Raw genomic sequence first — 17,590 nt, forward strand, 5'->3', positions numbered from 1 at the left:
GGGCCTCCATTTCCCTTTAACGATCAGTGGCTCTTGATTTCGGGGGGCAGCCTGCTAAGGGTCTTACCTTATTCTTGCTGCTCTCACATGACTGTAAGCTGGCTAGGATCTGGCTCTCGATGGCTTGGACCCACGCGTCTCGCTCTTCATACGTGGTGGCTTCAAAGTGCCACGTCTGACCAGTGAGGGACACAATGATAAACTCAAAGTTTTCTTCTTGTTCTGAAACACAGAGTGGTGGGGATGAAGAGTTTAGCTTTCATGAGACCGCAGCCCCTCTGCCCGTCCTCGGTCATAAAAGTGCCTTTGGGTTCAATCGCACCTGCATGGGGCTGACAGCACACACAGGACCGGCCGACTACACAGCGGAGATCTGAATCCACAGACCTCCAAACACGCAAGATTTGGTTCCTAAAGCCAGCATGGTTTAGCTGGGTTTCAATCACCGCTCGGGGGATGAGGAAAAATGAAAATCAGTGTGTGCTGTCAGCGTCTCTGTGTTGGGCACAGAGGAAGCCACTCGGGAAAATAACACAGTCACTCACTGCACCATCGAGGTATCTGTGGGGGTGAAAATTAAGTTAATAGCACTAATGTCGGGGTGGAGTCTTGGTTTTCCTCAGGCACCTGTGTGTAGACCCATAGATACCCCAACGGTAAACAGGGAGGCCTGGGGTTTTCTGTTCTTTAACGGCAGAAGACCTGCTCCAGTGAGGAAGGCTTTAATTCCATCATCTTCTGCCTGGAAAGTGAGCGGGACTCCAGGTGATTTGAGGTGACATCACGGTTGCCACAGGGCGACCGTCTGCACGGGGAAGAGTGGGACCTGCAATCAAATGCTGCTGTCCCTCCCACCTGCCACAGTGGGGTCTTCGGACAGATTCTTGACTGCGCCGAGGCTCCCTTCCTTACCCTTAACGTGGGGGAAAAGGCCGCCTACTCCAGTGTTACCCACGGGCTCAGTGATGTGTGCTGCTCAGGCTGACGCAGCCTGGGCCATGGGAGGCCCTCTGTCTAGCCCTGCAACTGCCACAGAGACGAAAGGGACGGGGGCGCCACATACAAACAGACGACCAGTTACCGGTAACCACGGAGGGATTCGAACGGGAGTTTAAGGCACAACATCTCATTTCACCCGTAGTTCCCAGTCCCTGGGCGGTGAAGCAGCTGCACCACGATCGCCCTGTGAGCAGCCATTAATCATATTGAGAACCGCCTATGACCTGCCGAGCTGACCACTGCTTAGGTGACCACTCCACCATCCGCGTGTGGTCACATCTCCCGCACCAAGCCCCAATCTTCCACCCTCTCGGTTCCTGGGCACCCCTCACAGCCCCTGACCTCTGGCCACTGACCTTCATCCAGCTCCCTGCTGCCCAGGTCAGCCCCACGCTTCTCGAGGCTGCTCTCCCAGAGCCCTGCCTCCCCGGAGCCCTTCAGCCCCGACAAGGAGGCTATCCCGCATGTCAGGTCCTTCCCTGCTTCCCTCTGTCTCAGGAGAGGCGCAGCCTTGGCCCCTGTGGCTGACGGACCCCTCCACCCTGATCCCAGGAATGGGAACGTTCTTAACGCATAGCCAGCTCTGGGGAACCACTTCCCTAAATGAGCGCAAACTGCCAAGGAAACAGGGCCACGCCACTTTGACATAAAATCTTTACGTATTCTGATGATGATGGTATCGTGCTCTACATAAAATCACTACTTTAGAACTTAGCCCCCTGGGGAGCTGGAGCCTGCTCTGAACAGCACCGAAGGAGGGAAGGTGGGCAGGTCCACTGGCCAAACCACTGCTGAAGGCCTTCTATTAACGCACCGGGTCTCGGGGAACACGAATGACGTCTGTGTGACAAGAGAGTCCAGTGCTTCTTCTCAAAGGTCTACGACAATCCTGGATCTGTTAGAAGCTTCTGTGATGCGGGTGCATTGTGGGGCGTGGGTGCCAAGCACAGGTCAGGCCTGACCTTGGCTAAACCAAAGCCCCCCCTCCCCTGCTCCAAAAGGGGCCAAGCTGGGCTTATGTGGAGAGGACCTGGCAGAGCTTGGGGCAGGGGCTGAAGGGGATGCCCCATGAAGGGCAAGGGCAGGGTCCCCGGAAGGCATCACGAGACGCGGGGCCTCAGGCGGGGGGTGGTCTCCTGTTTGCTTGGAGGGTACACGTGAGCATTCCACGCTCCCTGACTCTCTATGGCTTGAGTTCTAGAGAGATGGTGATAAGAGTTCAGAAGTGAGGGAGCATCGGAAATTCTACCCCAATCTACTGTGCTCTTGAGCTGGAGAACAAACGACCCCACAGAAGAAGAGCAGGGCACCTGCTGTGGAACCGGGGGTGGGGGGCAAGGCCGGGGTGTCTGATCCGCCCCTACCCCGGGATGCCCTTGGACACTCACGGCCTTGTTGGGATTTTCATTTTAAAAACTAGCTGTGGGGCGCCTGGGTGGCTTAGTCGGCTGAGTGTCTGGCTCTTGATTTGGGCTGGGGTCATGATCTCGGGGTCCTGGGATCAAGCCCCGAGTCGGGTTCCCGGCTCAGCGTGGAGTCCGCTTGGGATTCTCTCTGTACCTCCCCCTCTGCCTCTCTCTCTCTAAATGAATAAATAAAATCTTAAAAAAAAAAAAGAAAACCAACCAAAACAACACCACAAAACCTTGCTGTGACTTTCACACAGGTCTCCCCATGACTGACCCACAATCATACCTCACAATTACTGGCTGAGACACTACATCTGTGGATTTTTAAAGGTCTAGCTTCTTGATCCATGGGGTTTAATGTCCGAACACTATAAATTACAATCTCTTCTACACTGAATTTTGTAAGACAGTACCCTGAATTCATGTATTTTATGCAAAACCACCCCAGTGAACTGGTAGGCGAGATGAGAAAGAATGACCTAAGTCACAGTGAGGCCATCGGGAAAACTTGCTAACTCACAGAGGCAATGTGACAACTGTTGAGAACATCTGCCCAACAGGCTCACGTTTTTTTAATCTGTGAAATTCAAATGCACAACAAAAGCTCCGCCTGATCAGGATTTTTTGAACCTCTCAGCAAAAAAAAAAAAAAAAAGTACAACCATTAGCTTCCCAGTTAAATTTCTGCACAACTGGTCTGCCAGAAAGCTTTCCAGCCAGAATCACGAGCTATATCCCCTGGAACTAAGGGAAAGAATGGAGCTTGCTTTACGCTGATGACGGCTCCGGCACGCAGCTGCCGGTGGGCACCGTGCAGGGGGCGCGCGTTCCAGCACGTGGGAGACATGGTCCACGGGGCACCGGTGCACACATAACCTCAGATGATTCGGCACAAAGCAGCGAGAACAAGGATGGGGTCTGTGGCACGGGGACACTAACAGGTTTTGTTTTGTTCTAATGCAGTAGCTGTTACAGAGCGTTCGCCACTGAAACACTCGTAATAGCTCGTGCAAAGACCAGACTTTCAAATTCAACTGCCAGAGTATAGTTTGGCTTTGTCCTATTAATTATGTACACAGAACTTACCTATGTATGCAAAATCTACTCACGGGAATAAACGTAGTTAAGTGTTCACAGGAACGTCAGACTTCATTTCTTGCAAATCTCCATATGGAACTCTCCCTACAGCATCTCCTCTGTGGCTTCTCAATCACTTTCAAAGCCAATCCCACCACTTGTCTTCCCCCTCTACTTATACTGGACTCAAGTTTCCTTTTCTAGCATCTTCTATGCCACCAAACATTCCTGTCTGTACTTGCAGCAGATTCTCTCTGCAGACAAAAAGCCAACTATGGGACGCCAGGCCCTTGAGAAGTTAATCCCCTGTTGCGTGTGGTCTTCAGAGGGAGCCTGGAGGAAATTCAGCTTCTCAGAGATGACCTGTAGGCCGTTTCTACCCTGAGATGCTATGGGAGGGACGCAGGACAGTTCTCAACAGCTTTGAGCAGCTGCCAGGAATCCGTGTGGAGGATCCCAAGGCTGGCTTCAGGCTCTTGGAGAATGAGTGCTACACTCAACTAGCAATGTCTGCCCGGGGGAAGGAGGGGTGCACTCGGCACGCTTGCCACAGCCTTGCCATGCTCACCTAGAGTTTTCTTTCTAGCTTGTAAGTCACAGCTTCTTCTCCCTGGCCCTTCCTTCACCGAGCGCTGGGGAATACATACCCCAGGTTCAGTTCACGGCCTCTCCACCCCTCATTGCTTCTGAGGGTTCATTTCCTTCCAAAGCGTAGGCAGCCACTTCTAATGTATGTGGATAGTTCTCTGATCTGTATCTCTGACCTCCCCAGATCCAACTATCTGGGGGATTTAAAAAATGCCCACAGATATTCTTCCAATATTTTGTCCTCACATCAAATTAACATGCCTGAAATAGATCCGTTATTATCTCCAAATGCTCTTTGGTTTTCACTACCTCTGTTAATGGTTACAATGCTATTTCTAGTCCTAAACCTTCAAAATCGCCCAGATCCCACCTTTCTCTCCTCTGGCCACGGCCATCTCCTCAGTTACAACACTGCTTACCGATCTCCCTGCTCTGTAGGATTCTCTTCATCCCCTACCTCTGGCTCAGAGTTTACGCCCTAACAACTGTGTGCCACACTCCTCCCAGGGGAGCATCGGCCTGGACATGGCTTCCAGACTCTTCCAACCATACCGCTCTGCAGCATGGCGGACAGACGTGTGCAGGGCTTCTCCTCAAAACGTACTTGTCATCGCACCGATGCCTAATCTCCCAGCCCCTAGCCTACCCTCTCTCACCCTCCCCGAGTCCCCAAGAATTAAGACACCAGGACATCAAGCACTGAGTGTTAAAGGCCTACAAGTGACCACCACCCGAAAGGGCAAATAGCTCCGGTGGCACAACAAATAAGATCATAACAAGGTGGGAGAGAGAAGCTTGAGAGAGACCCCTCCCACCAGCAGTCAGGACGGGAAGGGGATACGGGCCCCAGGTTTGCAGAGCCTCCTTGGCTCCTGGCATCTCCTCGCAAGGAAAGCATTCCACAAAGATCCATCACGTGTGAACTCAAAACCAAAGACACTGAACACGCAGGAAACGGGGCAGCAGATTAAGATCCAAGGGATTATAGATACAGAATTTAAAGTGACAATGCCTGAAATGTATAAAGAAACACAAAAAATGGAATCCTAAATTTTCAGGCAAAAGGAAATCATGAAAATTGATCAGGCAGATCAGAAAAAAGGATATAGCTCTTTTGGAAATTCAAATGATAACTGTTTTGTTTTGTTTTTTTTTTTAAAGATTTTGTTTATTTATTCGACAGAGATAGAGACAGCCAGCGAGAGAGGGAACACAAGCAGGGGGAGTGGGAGAGGAAGAAGCAGGCTCATAGCGGAGGAGCCTGATGTGGGGCTCGATCCCATAACGCCAGGATCACACCTTGAGCCGAAGGCAGATGCTTAACTGCTGTGCCACCCAGGCGCCCCTAAATGATAACTGTTAACAGCACCCCGGGGGACAGGGTGAAGGAGGAGCTGTGAGGGGGTGGCGTGGGGGGGGTGAAGAGCCAGACGACAGGACAGACCTGGAGAGACTGAACAGACGAAGCAGTGAGGACGCCGTGGAACAGAAATGACGGGGTGTGTGGAAGGTGTGATGCTTGCCTGACTGCCGGGCAAACGGCGGGAGCCTCACAGGACTGTGAATGATACGGGGCTTTAGACATGGGAAACAGCATCTACCAGGAAGGATCACAGCCATGGAAACCACACCAGAAGCTTAAGAAACTGGAAAACCAAAGACACAGAAAGGCCCTTAAAAACACAAAGCAAAGAAAGGCAGACTGCTCTTAAAAAAATGGCAGCCTGGGGGCGCCTGGGAGGCTCAGTCGTTAAAAAAATGGCAGCCGTACGGATGACGGATATCTCAAGAGCAACAGTCAAAGCTCCAAGACAGAGGGATAACGTCCTCGAGTCCTGGGAGAAAGTAATGTCAGTCTAGACGTGGAACCTAGCAAAACCTTCTCTGGAGAAAAAAAGTGGGATATATTTTATGCAGGAAAAAAAAAAAAAATGGAAAGGGTCTGTTACCAATAGACCCTCGCGAAAGGAGCTGCTAACAGATATGCTTCAGAAGCGTCTAGAAAACAAGGTTGGAGCTAGCGAAGGATTGGTGAACAGACAGAAATATAGATGAATCTAAGCAAAGATTATGTCAAACACGACCTCTGAGAATAAAGTCTCATTTGAAAGTACCAGAGACAGGCTGGCAGGGTGAGGACGCTGGAACCGACATGCTCTCGGGTGGCGTACTCTTCTGCCAAGGGGTGAAGGACAAACATTAGGCACACATGGCAGAGTATCAGGGCCAATCGCTACAAGAAGTAGAATGTGCACCTTCCAAATCAGGAGGGGGAAACATTTAAATAAGAAAAATAACTGTAACCAAAATCTTTTATCGAACTAGGAATAGAAGGGAGCCCCCTTACGTTGGACAAAGAGTACCCATCGAACCCCAGAGTATCATTACTCTTAACGATGAACTGTTAGAAGCAATCACTTCTAACAGTGAAAGGGTGCTCAAGGCCAAGATGCTCCCTGTAACAGCCTTTGTTCAACCCCGGCCAACCGCTGGCCAATACAGTAAGACAAAACAGGAACAGACGATCTAAACTCTGGAAAGACAAAAAATTCATGGATTGCAGGACTGTTTACATAGGAAAACACAAGTAATTTAGATTTATGAGAAATAAGAAGAGTTAGTAAATGGACAGTATACAAGACCAATATGAAGAAATGTTAGCTGTACTTCTGTACATCAGAATAAAACGAATCATACGTATATATGTATATATATCCGTTAACAAATACATTTCTTTCCATCTGTGAGATAGGAAAGGAGACGTACAAAGAACCATGAATAAGCCGAATCAACGTCACTGTGAAAGTGACGATATGGAGGCCCGCTGGAACGCGCACAGTCACTCATAACAGGTGGCAAAGAGCAGACCCCACCCTGCGTTTTGAGGTGATGAACGAACCAGAGTGTGCAAGTGGCCAGAGCGGGTGGGTCTGCTCATTGTAATGAAACACCAATAAGGCTCAACAAAGCAAAGAGCAAACGGATGCAAGACACCCTGTGACCCAGGCTGGTGGGCCCGGGCTCTGGAGGAGAGGTGCGGGATTGGCCAGGTAAGGCCAAGGGGTAGCCCCGACAACCCTGGAAAGCACAAGGAAGTTTCATGACCCACGGTGCAAACACTCAAAACTCCGATCATGTGAGACACTGTGCTTTGTCCGGGGGAAGGCCTGTGGGGTGACCGGAAAGGCACACAATTACAGAAGTAATGAAGCCACGAATGAGGACAAAGTGTGGTGTCACAGTAAGCGTGGTCACTGTGACACCTGTGTGTGTGTGTGCTGTTTCTAAGGTGTCTGGAAGCACGCACAGAGGCCCCAGCAGTCACAGGACAGGTGTGAGGGTCAGGATCGGTCCCCGATGTGACGCTGAGCCACAGCTCAATATACAAACACTGACAAAAACCTCTTTGGGGAACTTTTCTCTTTTAGCCCAACCGCTGGGCCTACATGTGGCAGCAGACGGGCCCTCTAGTCTTGCCCATACAGGCTCCAGCAACGGCTCCCGAATGGAGATGATGGTGCCTTTGGCACTGGGCCGGCCTCTGACAGGGGGGCCACGCTGATGGGGCTCCTGGCTGAACTGTGAACGCAAACCTCTGGGCTACGTGGGGGAGTCCAGCTCATGTAGAGAAAGCAGATGGAACCCCCGCGCTGTCCCAGGAAAGAGGCACCCCCACTGGGCGTGCCACTCTGAACCTTCTTTTGGATTTGGGGCCCTGGTGAAGATGTCTTCCTAAGGTGCTGGGCGGCTGGGATGCCCCACTCTCTGAATAAGGGGTTGAGACCTGTGCACGGGGCCTACCTACGGTCCTCACACGGGGTCCAGCTGATGCTTACGGCATCACGCGCTTCCCCAGAGAGAACTGTCTTTACGCGGGTTTATGTTTTGAGGGAGGGTAATACGTTAACACTCAGAGCTAGTTAGAATTTCAGAACTGAATTATATCTGCCATATGACTTTTCTCTGCCTTCCAAGATTAAAACAAAATAAGAACAAGGACTACAGAGCAACTGCATTTTTAATCATGTTACGTATAATTTCCATGAAGGGATACTTTGTTTTTTGCAATAAATCTACTGCATGGAATAGTAAATATAAAATGCAGTCCTGTTGGGCTCTAATTCTGTGTCAGGAAAAATACTAAGAGCCAACTGGCATCATCTCATTACCTTTAATTATTCCTCTCTCTTTAAAGCGGCCAGAAGTGCTCTTTGTTTCTCGAAAACGAACATCTAAAGGAAAGGAACTCTTGGGGGGTGTCCGGTGGGAGCTGGAAGGGTCTCCCCTCTTCCCAGCGCCCTTCCTGCTACTTTTCCTTGCTACCTACATCAGACGAGCAAGGTGGGTGTATTTTAAAAGGAAGTTTCCCAGGAATCTCTACCCAGCTTGTCACTAGTGTCGATTCTTTTAAGCTGGTCACGCCTGGAGAATGTCAGGGGACGGGACGACTGGCATCTGCCCTGCTGGTATCACAGCTCCTGTGACATGATGGCCTGGATGTGGCAGTCATAAGCTGGGGACGGTCCAGCTAGCACCGGGAGGAGGGACAGTCCCATCTATACCAGGACCAACAGTGCATGTGACAGTCTTGGCTGCGGTGCTCTGTTCTGGTGGTGGTGGGGGGGCACGTGTGTCAAGTTTTCTTCTCCAGGTTTTTACACCTGGGCTGGAGTCACAGAGCTCCTTCCTCTCTTATCTGGGACCTGTCACGACGTGTCCCACAGGTGCAGGCGCCTTTGCCCCCTCCGTGCCGATGGAGGCCCACTCCCGCCCGACCTGCGGGAGGCAAGACGGCTGCTGACCAGCACACTGGAGTAGGACGGGACGCGCCCGATGCCCTTCAGGCTCCCCTCTAGCCAGCTGTAGCCACCGGTTTCCAAACCCAGTCTCGACTCATCCCAGGGACAAAAGACTCTGGTAGGAGACACCAACCTGCTAACTGGCCATCCTAATAGGGTCAACGTCTAGTAAATCTCTAGACTTAACCCTTGCTTATAGAAGTGACTGTTTACACCCATTAAGTAAATAGCAGATTTCTGGACCCAAATATTTTCCCTTCCTCTGTATGGACGGACATGAATATGTTCCTCTTCGTGGCCTGAAATGAACTTCTATCCAACGATAGGGCCTTATTCAAAGCACCAATGGACTGGCAGGATTCCATCCCATAATGAAGTGGCACGGTGATATTTTAGTTATATGCAACTAGATAAAAAATGATAAAAGCAATAATTGGCAGGGTGAGGCCAATCAGTCAGAAAGACAGACCCGAATATTACTCTTCACCGTCGCCCTCATTTAAATGTGAAGAGCGGGCATGTGGACCCCGCGGACACACATTTCCTATTTTTCCTTTCCCTAATACAAACCGACCCTGTGCCACAATTACAGTGGCTTATATTTAATTCATCCTGTACAAACAGAACTCAGGTTGCCAGAAGGCCTGACGGCACGGACATCACGAGTGGGCTTCCTCGTTTCGGATGCACACGTCACCCGCGACCTTCTGTACCCGGCCCTGGGCTGGGAAATCAGAGCGCCGCGGCACCCCAGCCTGCGATGAAGAACTCTGTTGTCGTGCGGCGTGACATTCCAGGGCTGAGCTGTTGAATAAAGTTTTGTGATTGGGCTCGCAGGGATTTGAACAGTTTTCCGTGTTTAACAGTTAGCTGCGGAGAGGTCCACTATAATAGTATTTTAGCGCCATGAACCTGTCGAAATCAACCTGCCCAATTATTCCAAACGACATTAATAACACCGGATATTACACTAATTGCGTCCAGTTTCTATGCAGACGAGGCCCCGTGGGGCTAATTTTGCCTCCTCAGGGGCAAGCAACTCAGCCATCAGACTGATTTCACGAAGAATCCCTCCTCATTACACAAGTCTGGGCTGTCAAACTTTTTTTTTTTTAAAGGTTAATGGGCCAATCAGTCATCAATTATTTTTGCGCAGTCTTAGCAGACAAAGGGTTAAAGGACTCAAAGCAGCTGCAACCGCTCTACATTTGGAAGCTGTTTGCAACAGGAGACGGCTTGGACAAGGGGTGCATTTTGGGCGAGCGGGTGCAAGGGGAGAAGAGCCGGACAGATGTGTGCCTGCCTCCGGGAGTGGACGTGAGCACTGGGCTCTTGCGAAGGCCCAGGCGATCCGGACCCCTGTGCCCAGGGGATGCACGATGGCTCGAAACTGTGAGAGGCAGGTGACACGAGCAAGGACACCTTCTCTTCTGAGTTTAGAAGGGCTCAGCATGTCTGTAGCTGTCGTCAGTGGCGGGACAGAGAGTCCATCCCCCGGGCGCTTCTGCCAACCTGGAACCCAGTCCCCCACGCTCAGCGCTACCCATGAGGCTGTGCATCCTTCCGGACACAGTTCACGACAAACATGTGATGAGAATGTGTTACCTAAACTGTGCAGGGCTGAGATGTTCCGCATGGAGGACAGACATGTCCCCTGGAAGAGGCGGCCGAGAGCGGAGTCCAGGATCCACAGAGCCCGAGGGTTCCCAGGTGCTCACCACTTAAAAGTGCCCTGATAGTAAAAGAGCCAAGACTTGCAAGGAAGCAGCTGTCTTCTCCGCTCCCAACTTCCGCTGATAAGATCTAGGACTTCTGTTTCAGGATATGCCCGAGTGCCCGGATTAACAGGTTAATAATAGTGACTTCAACATTTGGCCCAGCCATTTTTTCCCCTCTTTACCAAGTGAGCGTAGCAATGGGTTTCTCCCGGTTTCTGCCTGAAACTCCACATTGTCTTTTCTTCATGTCCTTCCAATATCGAGGTCCTCTCCGGGAATGCGTTTCCCTCTCCTGCCCTTCCTGCTCGGCCACCTGCCAACTGGGAGCCACCAGCTACCCATCCCACCCTTTGATCTCAGCTTCAAGTGTGAGGGACGCACGAGGCTGGACCGGGATGACGGAGGCGTGCTGTCCCTCCCTTTCTTCTGCCAGGAAGGACATCCGTAACGGATCCCAAAGAGCCTGACGCAGCCTCAGAATCCTTCCTAACGCAACTCTCCACACAGCCATTGTCAGTTGGTCAAAGCCGGGCGGGGGTGCATTTGCCGTTCTGCCCCCTCTCTGTAAGTCTTCCGCGAGCTGCGCACTGCGAGACGACTCCAGGCTGTGCTGTACGCAGCCCCAGGCTTTTATGCTACTTTTCTGAGCCATACATTTGTAAAGTCCTAAGATACTTCTGCTTCCAGAGCACGCATTACATAGGCATGTGGTTTAGTTATCTTACTCCATTACGGAAACCACACGTGTTTAAGGTTTCAGCCAAAATCTACCATAATATAAAAAGTCAGTTTTAATTTATTTTCAATATTTCTCCCATTTTCATAGGACACAATAAACGTGAAGGAAAGCCTAAAGAATACGGTCCAGGACTGCGCAGAACCAAGTGTATGGCCACTAAATAATACATAGAAAAACACTCCCTCCTCCTGCTCTAGAAGTTAATTTTAAGCAGTAAGGAAAAAAAAACACCCATTATTTCTGGTTGTTAAGAACACACGCAGTTTGTGGTTCTCAGGTAAATATTTTTGCAAGCTCTGAATTTGGTAAATATCTTTGTTTAGCCCAGAGTCCAACAGAGGTGCTGTGCTGTGGCTTTAATTTAGGACAAGAGCAGAATTCATTCTGTGAAGAAGCGAGTCCCCAGAGGGAGGTCACAAAGTTAGGGATGTTTACCGCTGTTGTCACGGGCAGATTCTCATGAAACACAAAGGAGGTTTTATTTCCCAAACACATTAGAGAGAGCCAGGGGAGCCGTCTGAGAGCCGGGCATCACGAAACTCCATTCCAGTAGCTCTGGCTTCCAGGGCTGTGGGGCGCCAGGCACTTCTTAAATTAGGGAGAGCACCTAAGACAAAGCTCCTGAAAAAAGACACGGTCAGATCCAAAACTGCGAATACTTCAGGACGGAGAAGACGGATGTGCGAGCACCTTCTTGGCACCTGCTCACGGCCCAGGCACCGTGGCAAAGCCCGAGGCCCAAGCTCTTGGTGTAGAAAGAGGAAGGGAAACCGGACACATCTGTTGTGATTCATGTGGTTCCTGAGCAGAGCTCTGTGCGTTTACCATTTGTTACTCATTCTAACTTACGTCCATCACTTTCCAGGGTCCCCGATCTCCTGGCGGAAGGAGTGTGGGCTCCGCTGTGTTGGGTGGGCCCTGTACTGCCCCGGGGCCGCCCCCCAGCTACTGCTCGCCGCGGGGATGGTCGGCAGTGTCTCGGTCACCCTTTGAAAAGTCGAGGGCTGGAAAGACAAGCAACCCCGCTTCTTTCCCCAGAAACTCAGTTCTGGAGTTACTTTCTGTGAAAGGGTCTCTCCAATCTTAATTTATCTGCATGAGTTCTTCATCTGTGCCACTCACCACTGACCAGCGTCTGCCCTGGCCGACTCTGCCCTCAACAGTCCTAAAGAATGGTGCCAGGCATACTCTCCACAGACTGTGTTCTTGGAGTTGTCCTCCTGTTAAGTAAGTCGAAGAATTTAACAGCGACCCCTGTGGTCACCCCGACCGTGGGCCCAGCTCTGCGGTCAGCCCTTTGTGCGTGTCAACTCATTGCTTCTCCACTCATCCTTCGAGGCAGGTTTCATTGTCTTCATTCTGGAGAAAGAAAACGAGGCAGGGGAAGGAGAGACACGGCAAGTCATCGGAACCCACACAGCTGGGACGTGGCAGAACTCGGATCGGCTCAGGTGTGTCCATTCCCAAAGTCCAATTTCTGTGCTTTTCTGTGACTCCTTTGAGGACGACAGTGAGTGGAGCTGGGGGAGGGGTAGCTTTCAAAGTCTGGGAAAAAAGAGGTTTGATTTTAAATCCCCTCTTAACTTTCAGGGAAACATGTCTTGCTGAATCTCCTGGCCACGTCAATGTTGCTCAAGCTCTGAGTTTTCCTTGATGACAGGCTCTGTGGAGCTCCTGAGACGAGGCACGGACTGGCAGCGGCCGGTGTGGACGCCGAGCGACCTGCCTCTGGAGATGCGGACACACTGACTCCCCAGCCTGCAAACAGGGGCACCAAGGTGCCGTAGAGACTCCGCAACGGGGCCCAGACCATCTGGCTCAAGAGTCTGGACTCAGAAGCACCGTCCACTCCGCCGCTTAAAACCCACAGTCTGCAGAACTTCTGATCATCACGGGGGACGGCAAGTATCCAAAGTGACTTACAGCAGAGCCCTGTGTCTGAGTGTCCAAGGCAGCCTCGGGTGATGGCGCCCGGTCGGGGCTGGATCCAGAGATCACAGGCCACAACAATGGGTCACACCCACTACGGCAGAGCAGCCCCATCCCCTCTCTGTGGTGAGCGCAGTCCTCGGAGGTCATGGCCGAGCAGGGTGTCCACACCTCTCTGCTCGAGCCTCCGTGTGCCCCACACTTGTTACGGACCCACGTCCAGGGTTCAGGCTGTGGCCACGACCCCAGTGCCCAGCCCAGTGTCCACCTGCCAGGGTGCTTTCTGGGACCACCTGACTGCCCTGCCCCATGCCTCAGTTTCTCCCTTTGTCAAATGTGGAGGATATGACCACCCCGGGGGTTGCTGGGAGTCATAGCGCAGGACGCCAGGGAAGTGTTCAGTGCTGCAGTCCCTTGTGGCTCCTGTTGAATCCCAGACCATGAAGCCTTTCCGACCCCTCTCCATTAACCCGCAGGGCACCTCGGGCCTCCTCTGCAATGAATCTTCCCTCACTCTGTGCCAGGGTCTTCGTCCAGCATCCCTGGCCTACCTGCAAGCCCTTCCCCTCTCCCTCTGCCCCGGACCCACACAGGGCAAGGACCCAAGACCCCAGCAAGGTTGTCACTGTCTCAGGCAGGAGTGTGTAAGCATGCGCTTGTCATCTATTTGCCTCGAGCTGAAGGAGATGGTTGTCTCAGCACCGCAACCGGGAGCACTGGGTGGTGGACAGGGCAGTCGCAGAGTTAGCCCTGCTCATGTGGACCGGGAGCGCCTTGGCCATCCCGTGCAGGAGGGACACGGATGGAGGTCCAAGGCGAGCAGCTGTGCTGGCTGGTGCTCTCCAAAAGGCTTGTGTTTTTCCACGTGGGGCCTGTTAGCGACCACGGTGCCTGGGACCTCTGGGTCCCTCCGTCTGGCCCACTGTGGCGCAGGGAGGCAGTGCAAACAGGTTTCACAGGCCCGTCTCTGGGGCAAGTTCCAGATACACAGAAATGCGCCTCACGACGGGGTTGAACGAGGTCTTCAGGCTAGTACTGATCCTGGGCTGGGTCCTGGGCTTGAGTTCACAAAATGCGGGTGGGCCTCGCACCCCGAGAAACACCCCTTGTTCCCCAACACATCTCTCCTTTACCCATTTATGCTCTGTCACGGGTCCTGGAAGAGGCCCTCTGTTCCCCGGTCTCGCAGGGGATGATAATCCCACCTGTCTCCGGGTGTGCGGGAGAAGACAGCGCAGGATTCTGTGCGGCCCCGCTCCGGGGTGCTGCTGCTCACACAGTCCGACAGGCCTTCCTTCCGCATCCCTGACATAGCATCCTTCTCTCAGCCCTCGCTGTTCCTCCTCGGAAACACGCTGGCCATGGACCTGAACGTTCCCGAGTCTGGCCTCAGCTGTCCGAGTGGAGGTGGCTCTCCCTTGGGCTCAGAGGCCGCGATGAACTGGAGGATCCATCATCAATAGATCTTCCATCCCATTCACAAACCTCTGAGACGGCAGAATGAAAGTTTGCTCTTGTTGAAGGAACTTAAATTTCACCAACCCTGGCAAAGAGTTGAATTTTTATATAGTAACAGAGATGTAAAAATTAGTCCGATATCATCCATATACATAAAAAATCAGGTTTCCATCTCAGTTTCTGAGATAACTAACCCTAATGGACAGAAAAAAGTAGAAGAGCATATTTTTGCTTGTTTTCTAATCTCGTGTCTTTCCGTCATTAGTTCTGGATAATTGTCTTATCCACTCCCGACCCGAGCAGGTCCTGGAGTTGAGCCACTGGGGCGTGCACTCTGCCTCCAGAACTCCAATTTCCCGTCTCCAACAGGATACCTACCAGCAGGGTACTGTGTAGATTTGCTAACATAATGCAGGCCAGGGGTCAGCAAAGAGTGCACACAGGAGAGAAAGGGCTTTGGAGTGAGATCACCAGTTCCAATCCTGGTCCTGCCTGTCTCCCGCCAACCTGAGTCTCCAGGCAAGCCCGTGACACCTGAGCTGCACTCCCTGCATCTGGAAAGGGGGATGTGGGCGCCCCTGTCCCGGGTCACGCTGAGAACCGCTCGGAGGAGTGGACGCGTGCCTCGCACAGTGCCTGGCTCACAGTGCGTGCCCCCTCCCCCAACTCCCGAAACTCAGGTTCCAACTCTCTCCCCAGGGATCTCAGGAGGCAGCTGTGCTTTTGGTGTTTGGGGCACCTCTGAATACATCGCACAAGTGGACTTGATCACACTCTGTCTGGGGACGGGAACATTTAGTGGGACACTCAAGGCCTCAGGTGACGACACACCCTGGAATGTTCAGGGTATGAATTTTCACAGAGGATCACTTCATACACAGAGAATATGTGATGACATCACACAGCAAAAGACTGGAGGTCAGAAAGGCATGTTGATAATTTATAGAACTACACGGATTCAGGAATACACGACTGAAAGTGGTATGAAATGAGCCTGTGTGCATACAGAATTAATCTTAAACCCAAAGTAAATGAAGAACGATCACGTCACTTAATTGAAGATGCACAGACGTAACTCAACGCTGAACGGAAATGAGAGAAAATGGGAGGGAGGACCGGCTTTGCGGTCATGATGTACTCCGATGTCCCCAGGACTGCACTCAGTAGCTGCTGGCAGTTGGCCGAGGGGCCCTGAGACGCAGTGTTCTCTGGCATTTACAGACTCCAGGGAGCAGCGCCCAACACTGTGCGGTCCCAGCCAGGGGAGCTGGGCAGGGCAGACGCCGCAGATTACCTGGTTGGTCAAGGTGAGAAGCTCCCACTTGCGCACATCGTCACACCTGTCGTGGGCTACAGCCCACCAGGGTCTCCAGGAAGGGCCGTCAGCAAGTCCCAGGGGAACTGTCTGCCTGCCTCCTCACTGTCCCCCAACTTTGTATACGACCACATGGAAAACCAGACGTTACTTTTTTTTTTTAAAGGCCGGAAGTCAATAAACAAATTTGTTGTGACAAATGCATACACACACACAAAAGAAAAACATATTTGAAAAGGACACAGGGAAAAGAAATGATATGCAGCCTAAGTTGAAAAACTAACACTAAAAAAGTGAACGAGTATATTTAACACCCTTAAAAATACGACAAAAAATGATATTGCGTGTGACTGTTCCTAAAATTCTATTACTTTTCCCTCTCATTTTGTCTTTCTTGAATGAATGCTTTGAAAGAAGATACCAAGGGGGTCAAGCTCCACTGGTATCTTAACAGACAATAATTTCCCCTTGAGGAATGAAAAAAAATTATGATTAAAAAATAGGTCTTTAACAAGCCATCGTGAAAATATACTTTTGTTTTTCAGATTCATTTTTTTTTTTCTGGCTGAGAGCAGGGCTTTCAGCGGCAAGACAGGAGTAATTGTGGAAGGAAGAAAAAGAGGATGGTGATATAAATCAGCAAAGGTTAATGATCGGGATGTGAAGAGAGGGACTTGTTTACAGAAATAGCGTGCAATTTAAAATTTACAAGAGATTTAATGCCACTGCTTGGCAATCGCTAAAATCAACAGCCCAGAAAACAGTGACATTAAGAAAAATATTACAGTTATAATCATCCCCAAATAAGTCAATTAGTGTTAGGGCACGAGCTTGCGATTACTTGACCCATCTGGCTTGCACTTAAGTGAAAAGCATGTCCCCCTATTATGGCAAGATCGCTGGATTGTGACCTCTTTTGCATCGTACGCATTGTACACCAGCCTCCCTCACAAGCGCTTGGGCTGATGGTGGTTTTCCTTTGCCTGGCATCAAAATAATTCTGACCCTTGACATTTGTAATCATAAAAAAAAAAAAAGGCAATTTATAATTGTGTTGTTCAAATGAAGGTGGGAAAAATTCAATCTGCTATTATACAAAAGCAGCAGCGGCTGTCTCCGCCGGAAAAAGCAACGCAAGTCAATTTGTGAACTTTGGCACCAGACGACCTTTAGAAACACAACAATATACTGAATTTACAAGCGAGAGCAGCCCATGCAAATGACCCGGGCCTGGCTGCCGCTGGATTAGAGCCGCACAGAGCATTATGGCGTATGCGTCCACAAAACAAATTAAGACTGTTACTTAAATGTCACGGCACACTATTGTATTTGGCTACAGATCATTACACCTGATACTCACACTTTTAAAAACTGTAATAACTTGGGAAATATTACATTGAGTGCCCGCATGTATAAAGGGAAAGAAAAAAGAGGAGAAAATAGGTTTCTGAAGTAATTTAAACATCGCTACTCTAGGACTGAAGCGAAAGGTCAAAATTTAAGTAAGCTGAAAGGAACATGGATGGCAAAACCAAGCACACGGACGGGGGATGGAGAGA

At 50.9% G+C, this 17,590-nt stretch overlaps 1 protein-coding gene across 6 annotated transcripts in view; it reads right to left on the reverse strand.

Annotated features, from left to right (window-relative positions):
• Window positions 1–17,590, reverse strand: part of AGAP1 (ArfGAP with GTPase domain, ankyrin repeat and PH domain 1) — a 530,765-nt gene that overhangs the window by 76,734 nt on the left and 436,441 nt on the right. For all 6 annotated transcript variants that reach the window (XM_040638726.1, XM_040638724.1, XM_040638725.1 and 3 more), the window contains one exon: window positions 68–222. In XM_040638726.1, the coding sequence (XP_040494660.1) occupies window positions 68–222 (155 nt within the window). The remainder of the gene's footprint in view (window positions 1–67; window positions 223–17,590) is intronic.

The sequence above is a fragment of the Ursus maritimus genome, unplaced genomic scaffold (assembly GCF_017311325.1).
Source record: "Ursus maritimus isolate PB19 unplaced genomic scaffold, ASM1731132v1 scaffold_1, whole genome shotgun sequence".
Lineage (NCBI taxonomy): Eukaryota > Metazoa > Chordata > Mammalia > Carnivora > Ursidae > Ursus > Ursus maritimus.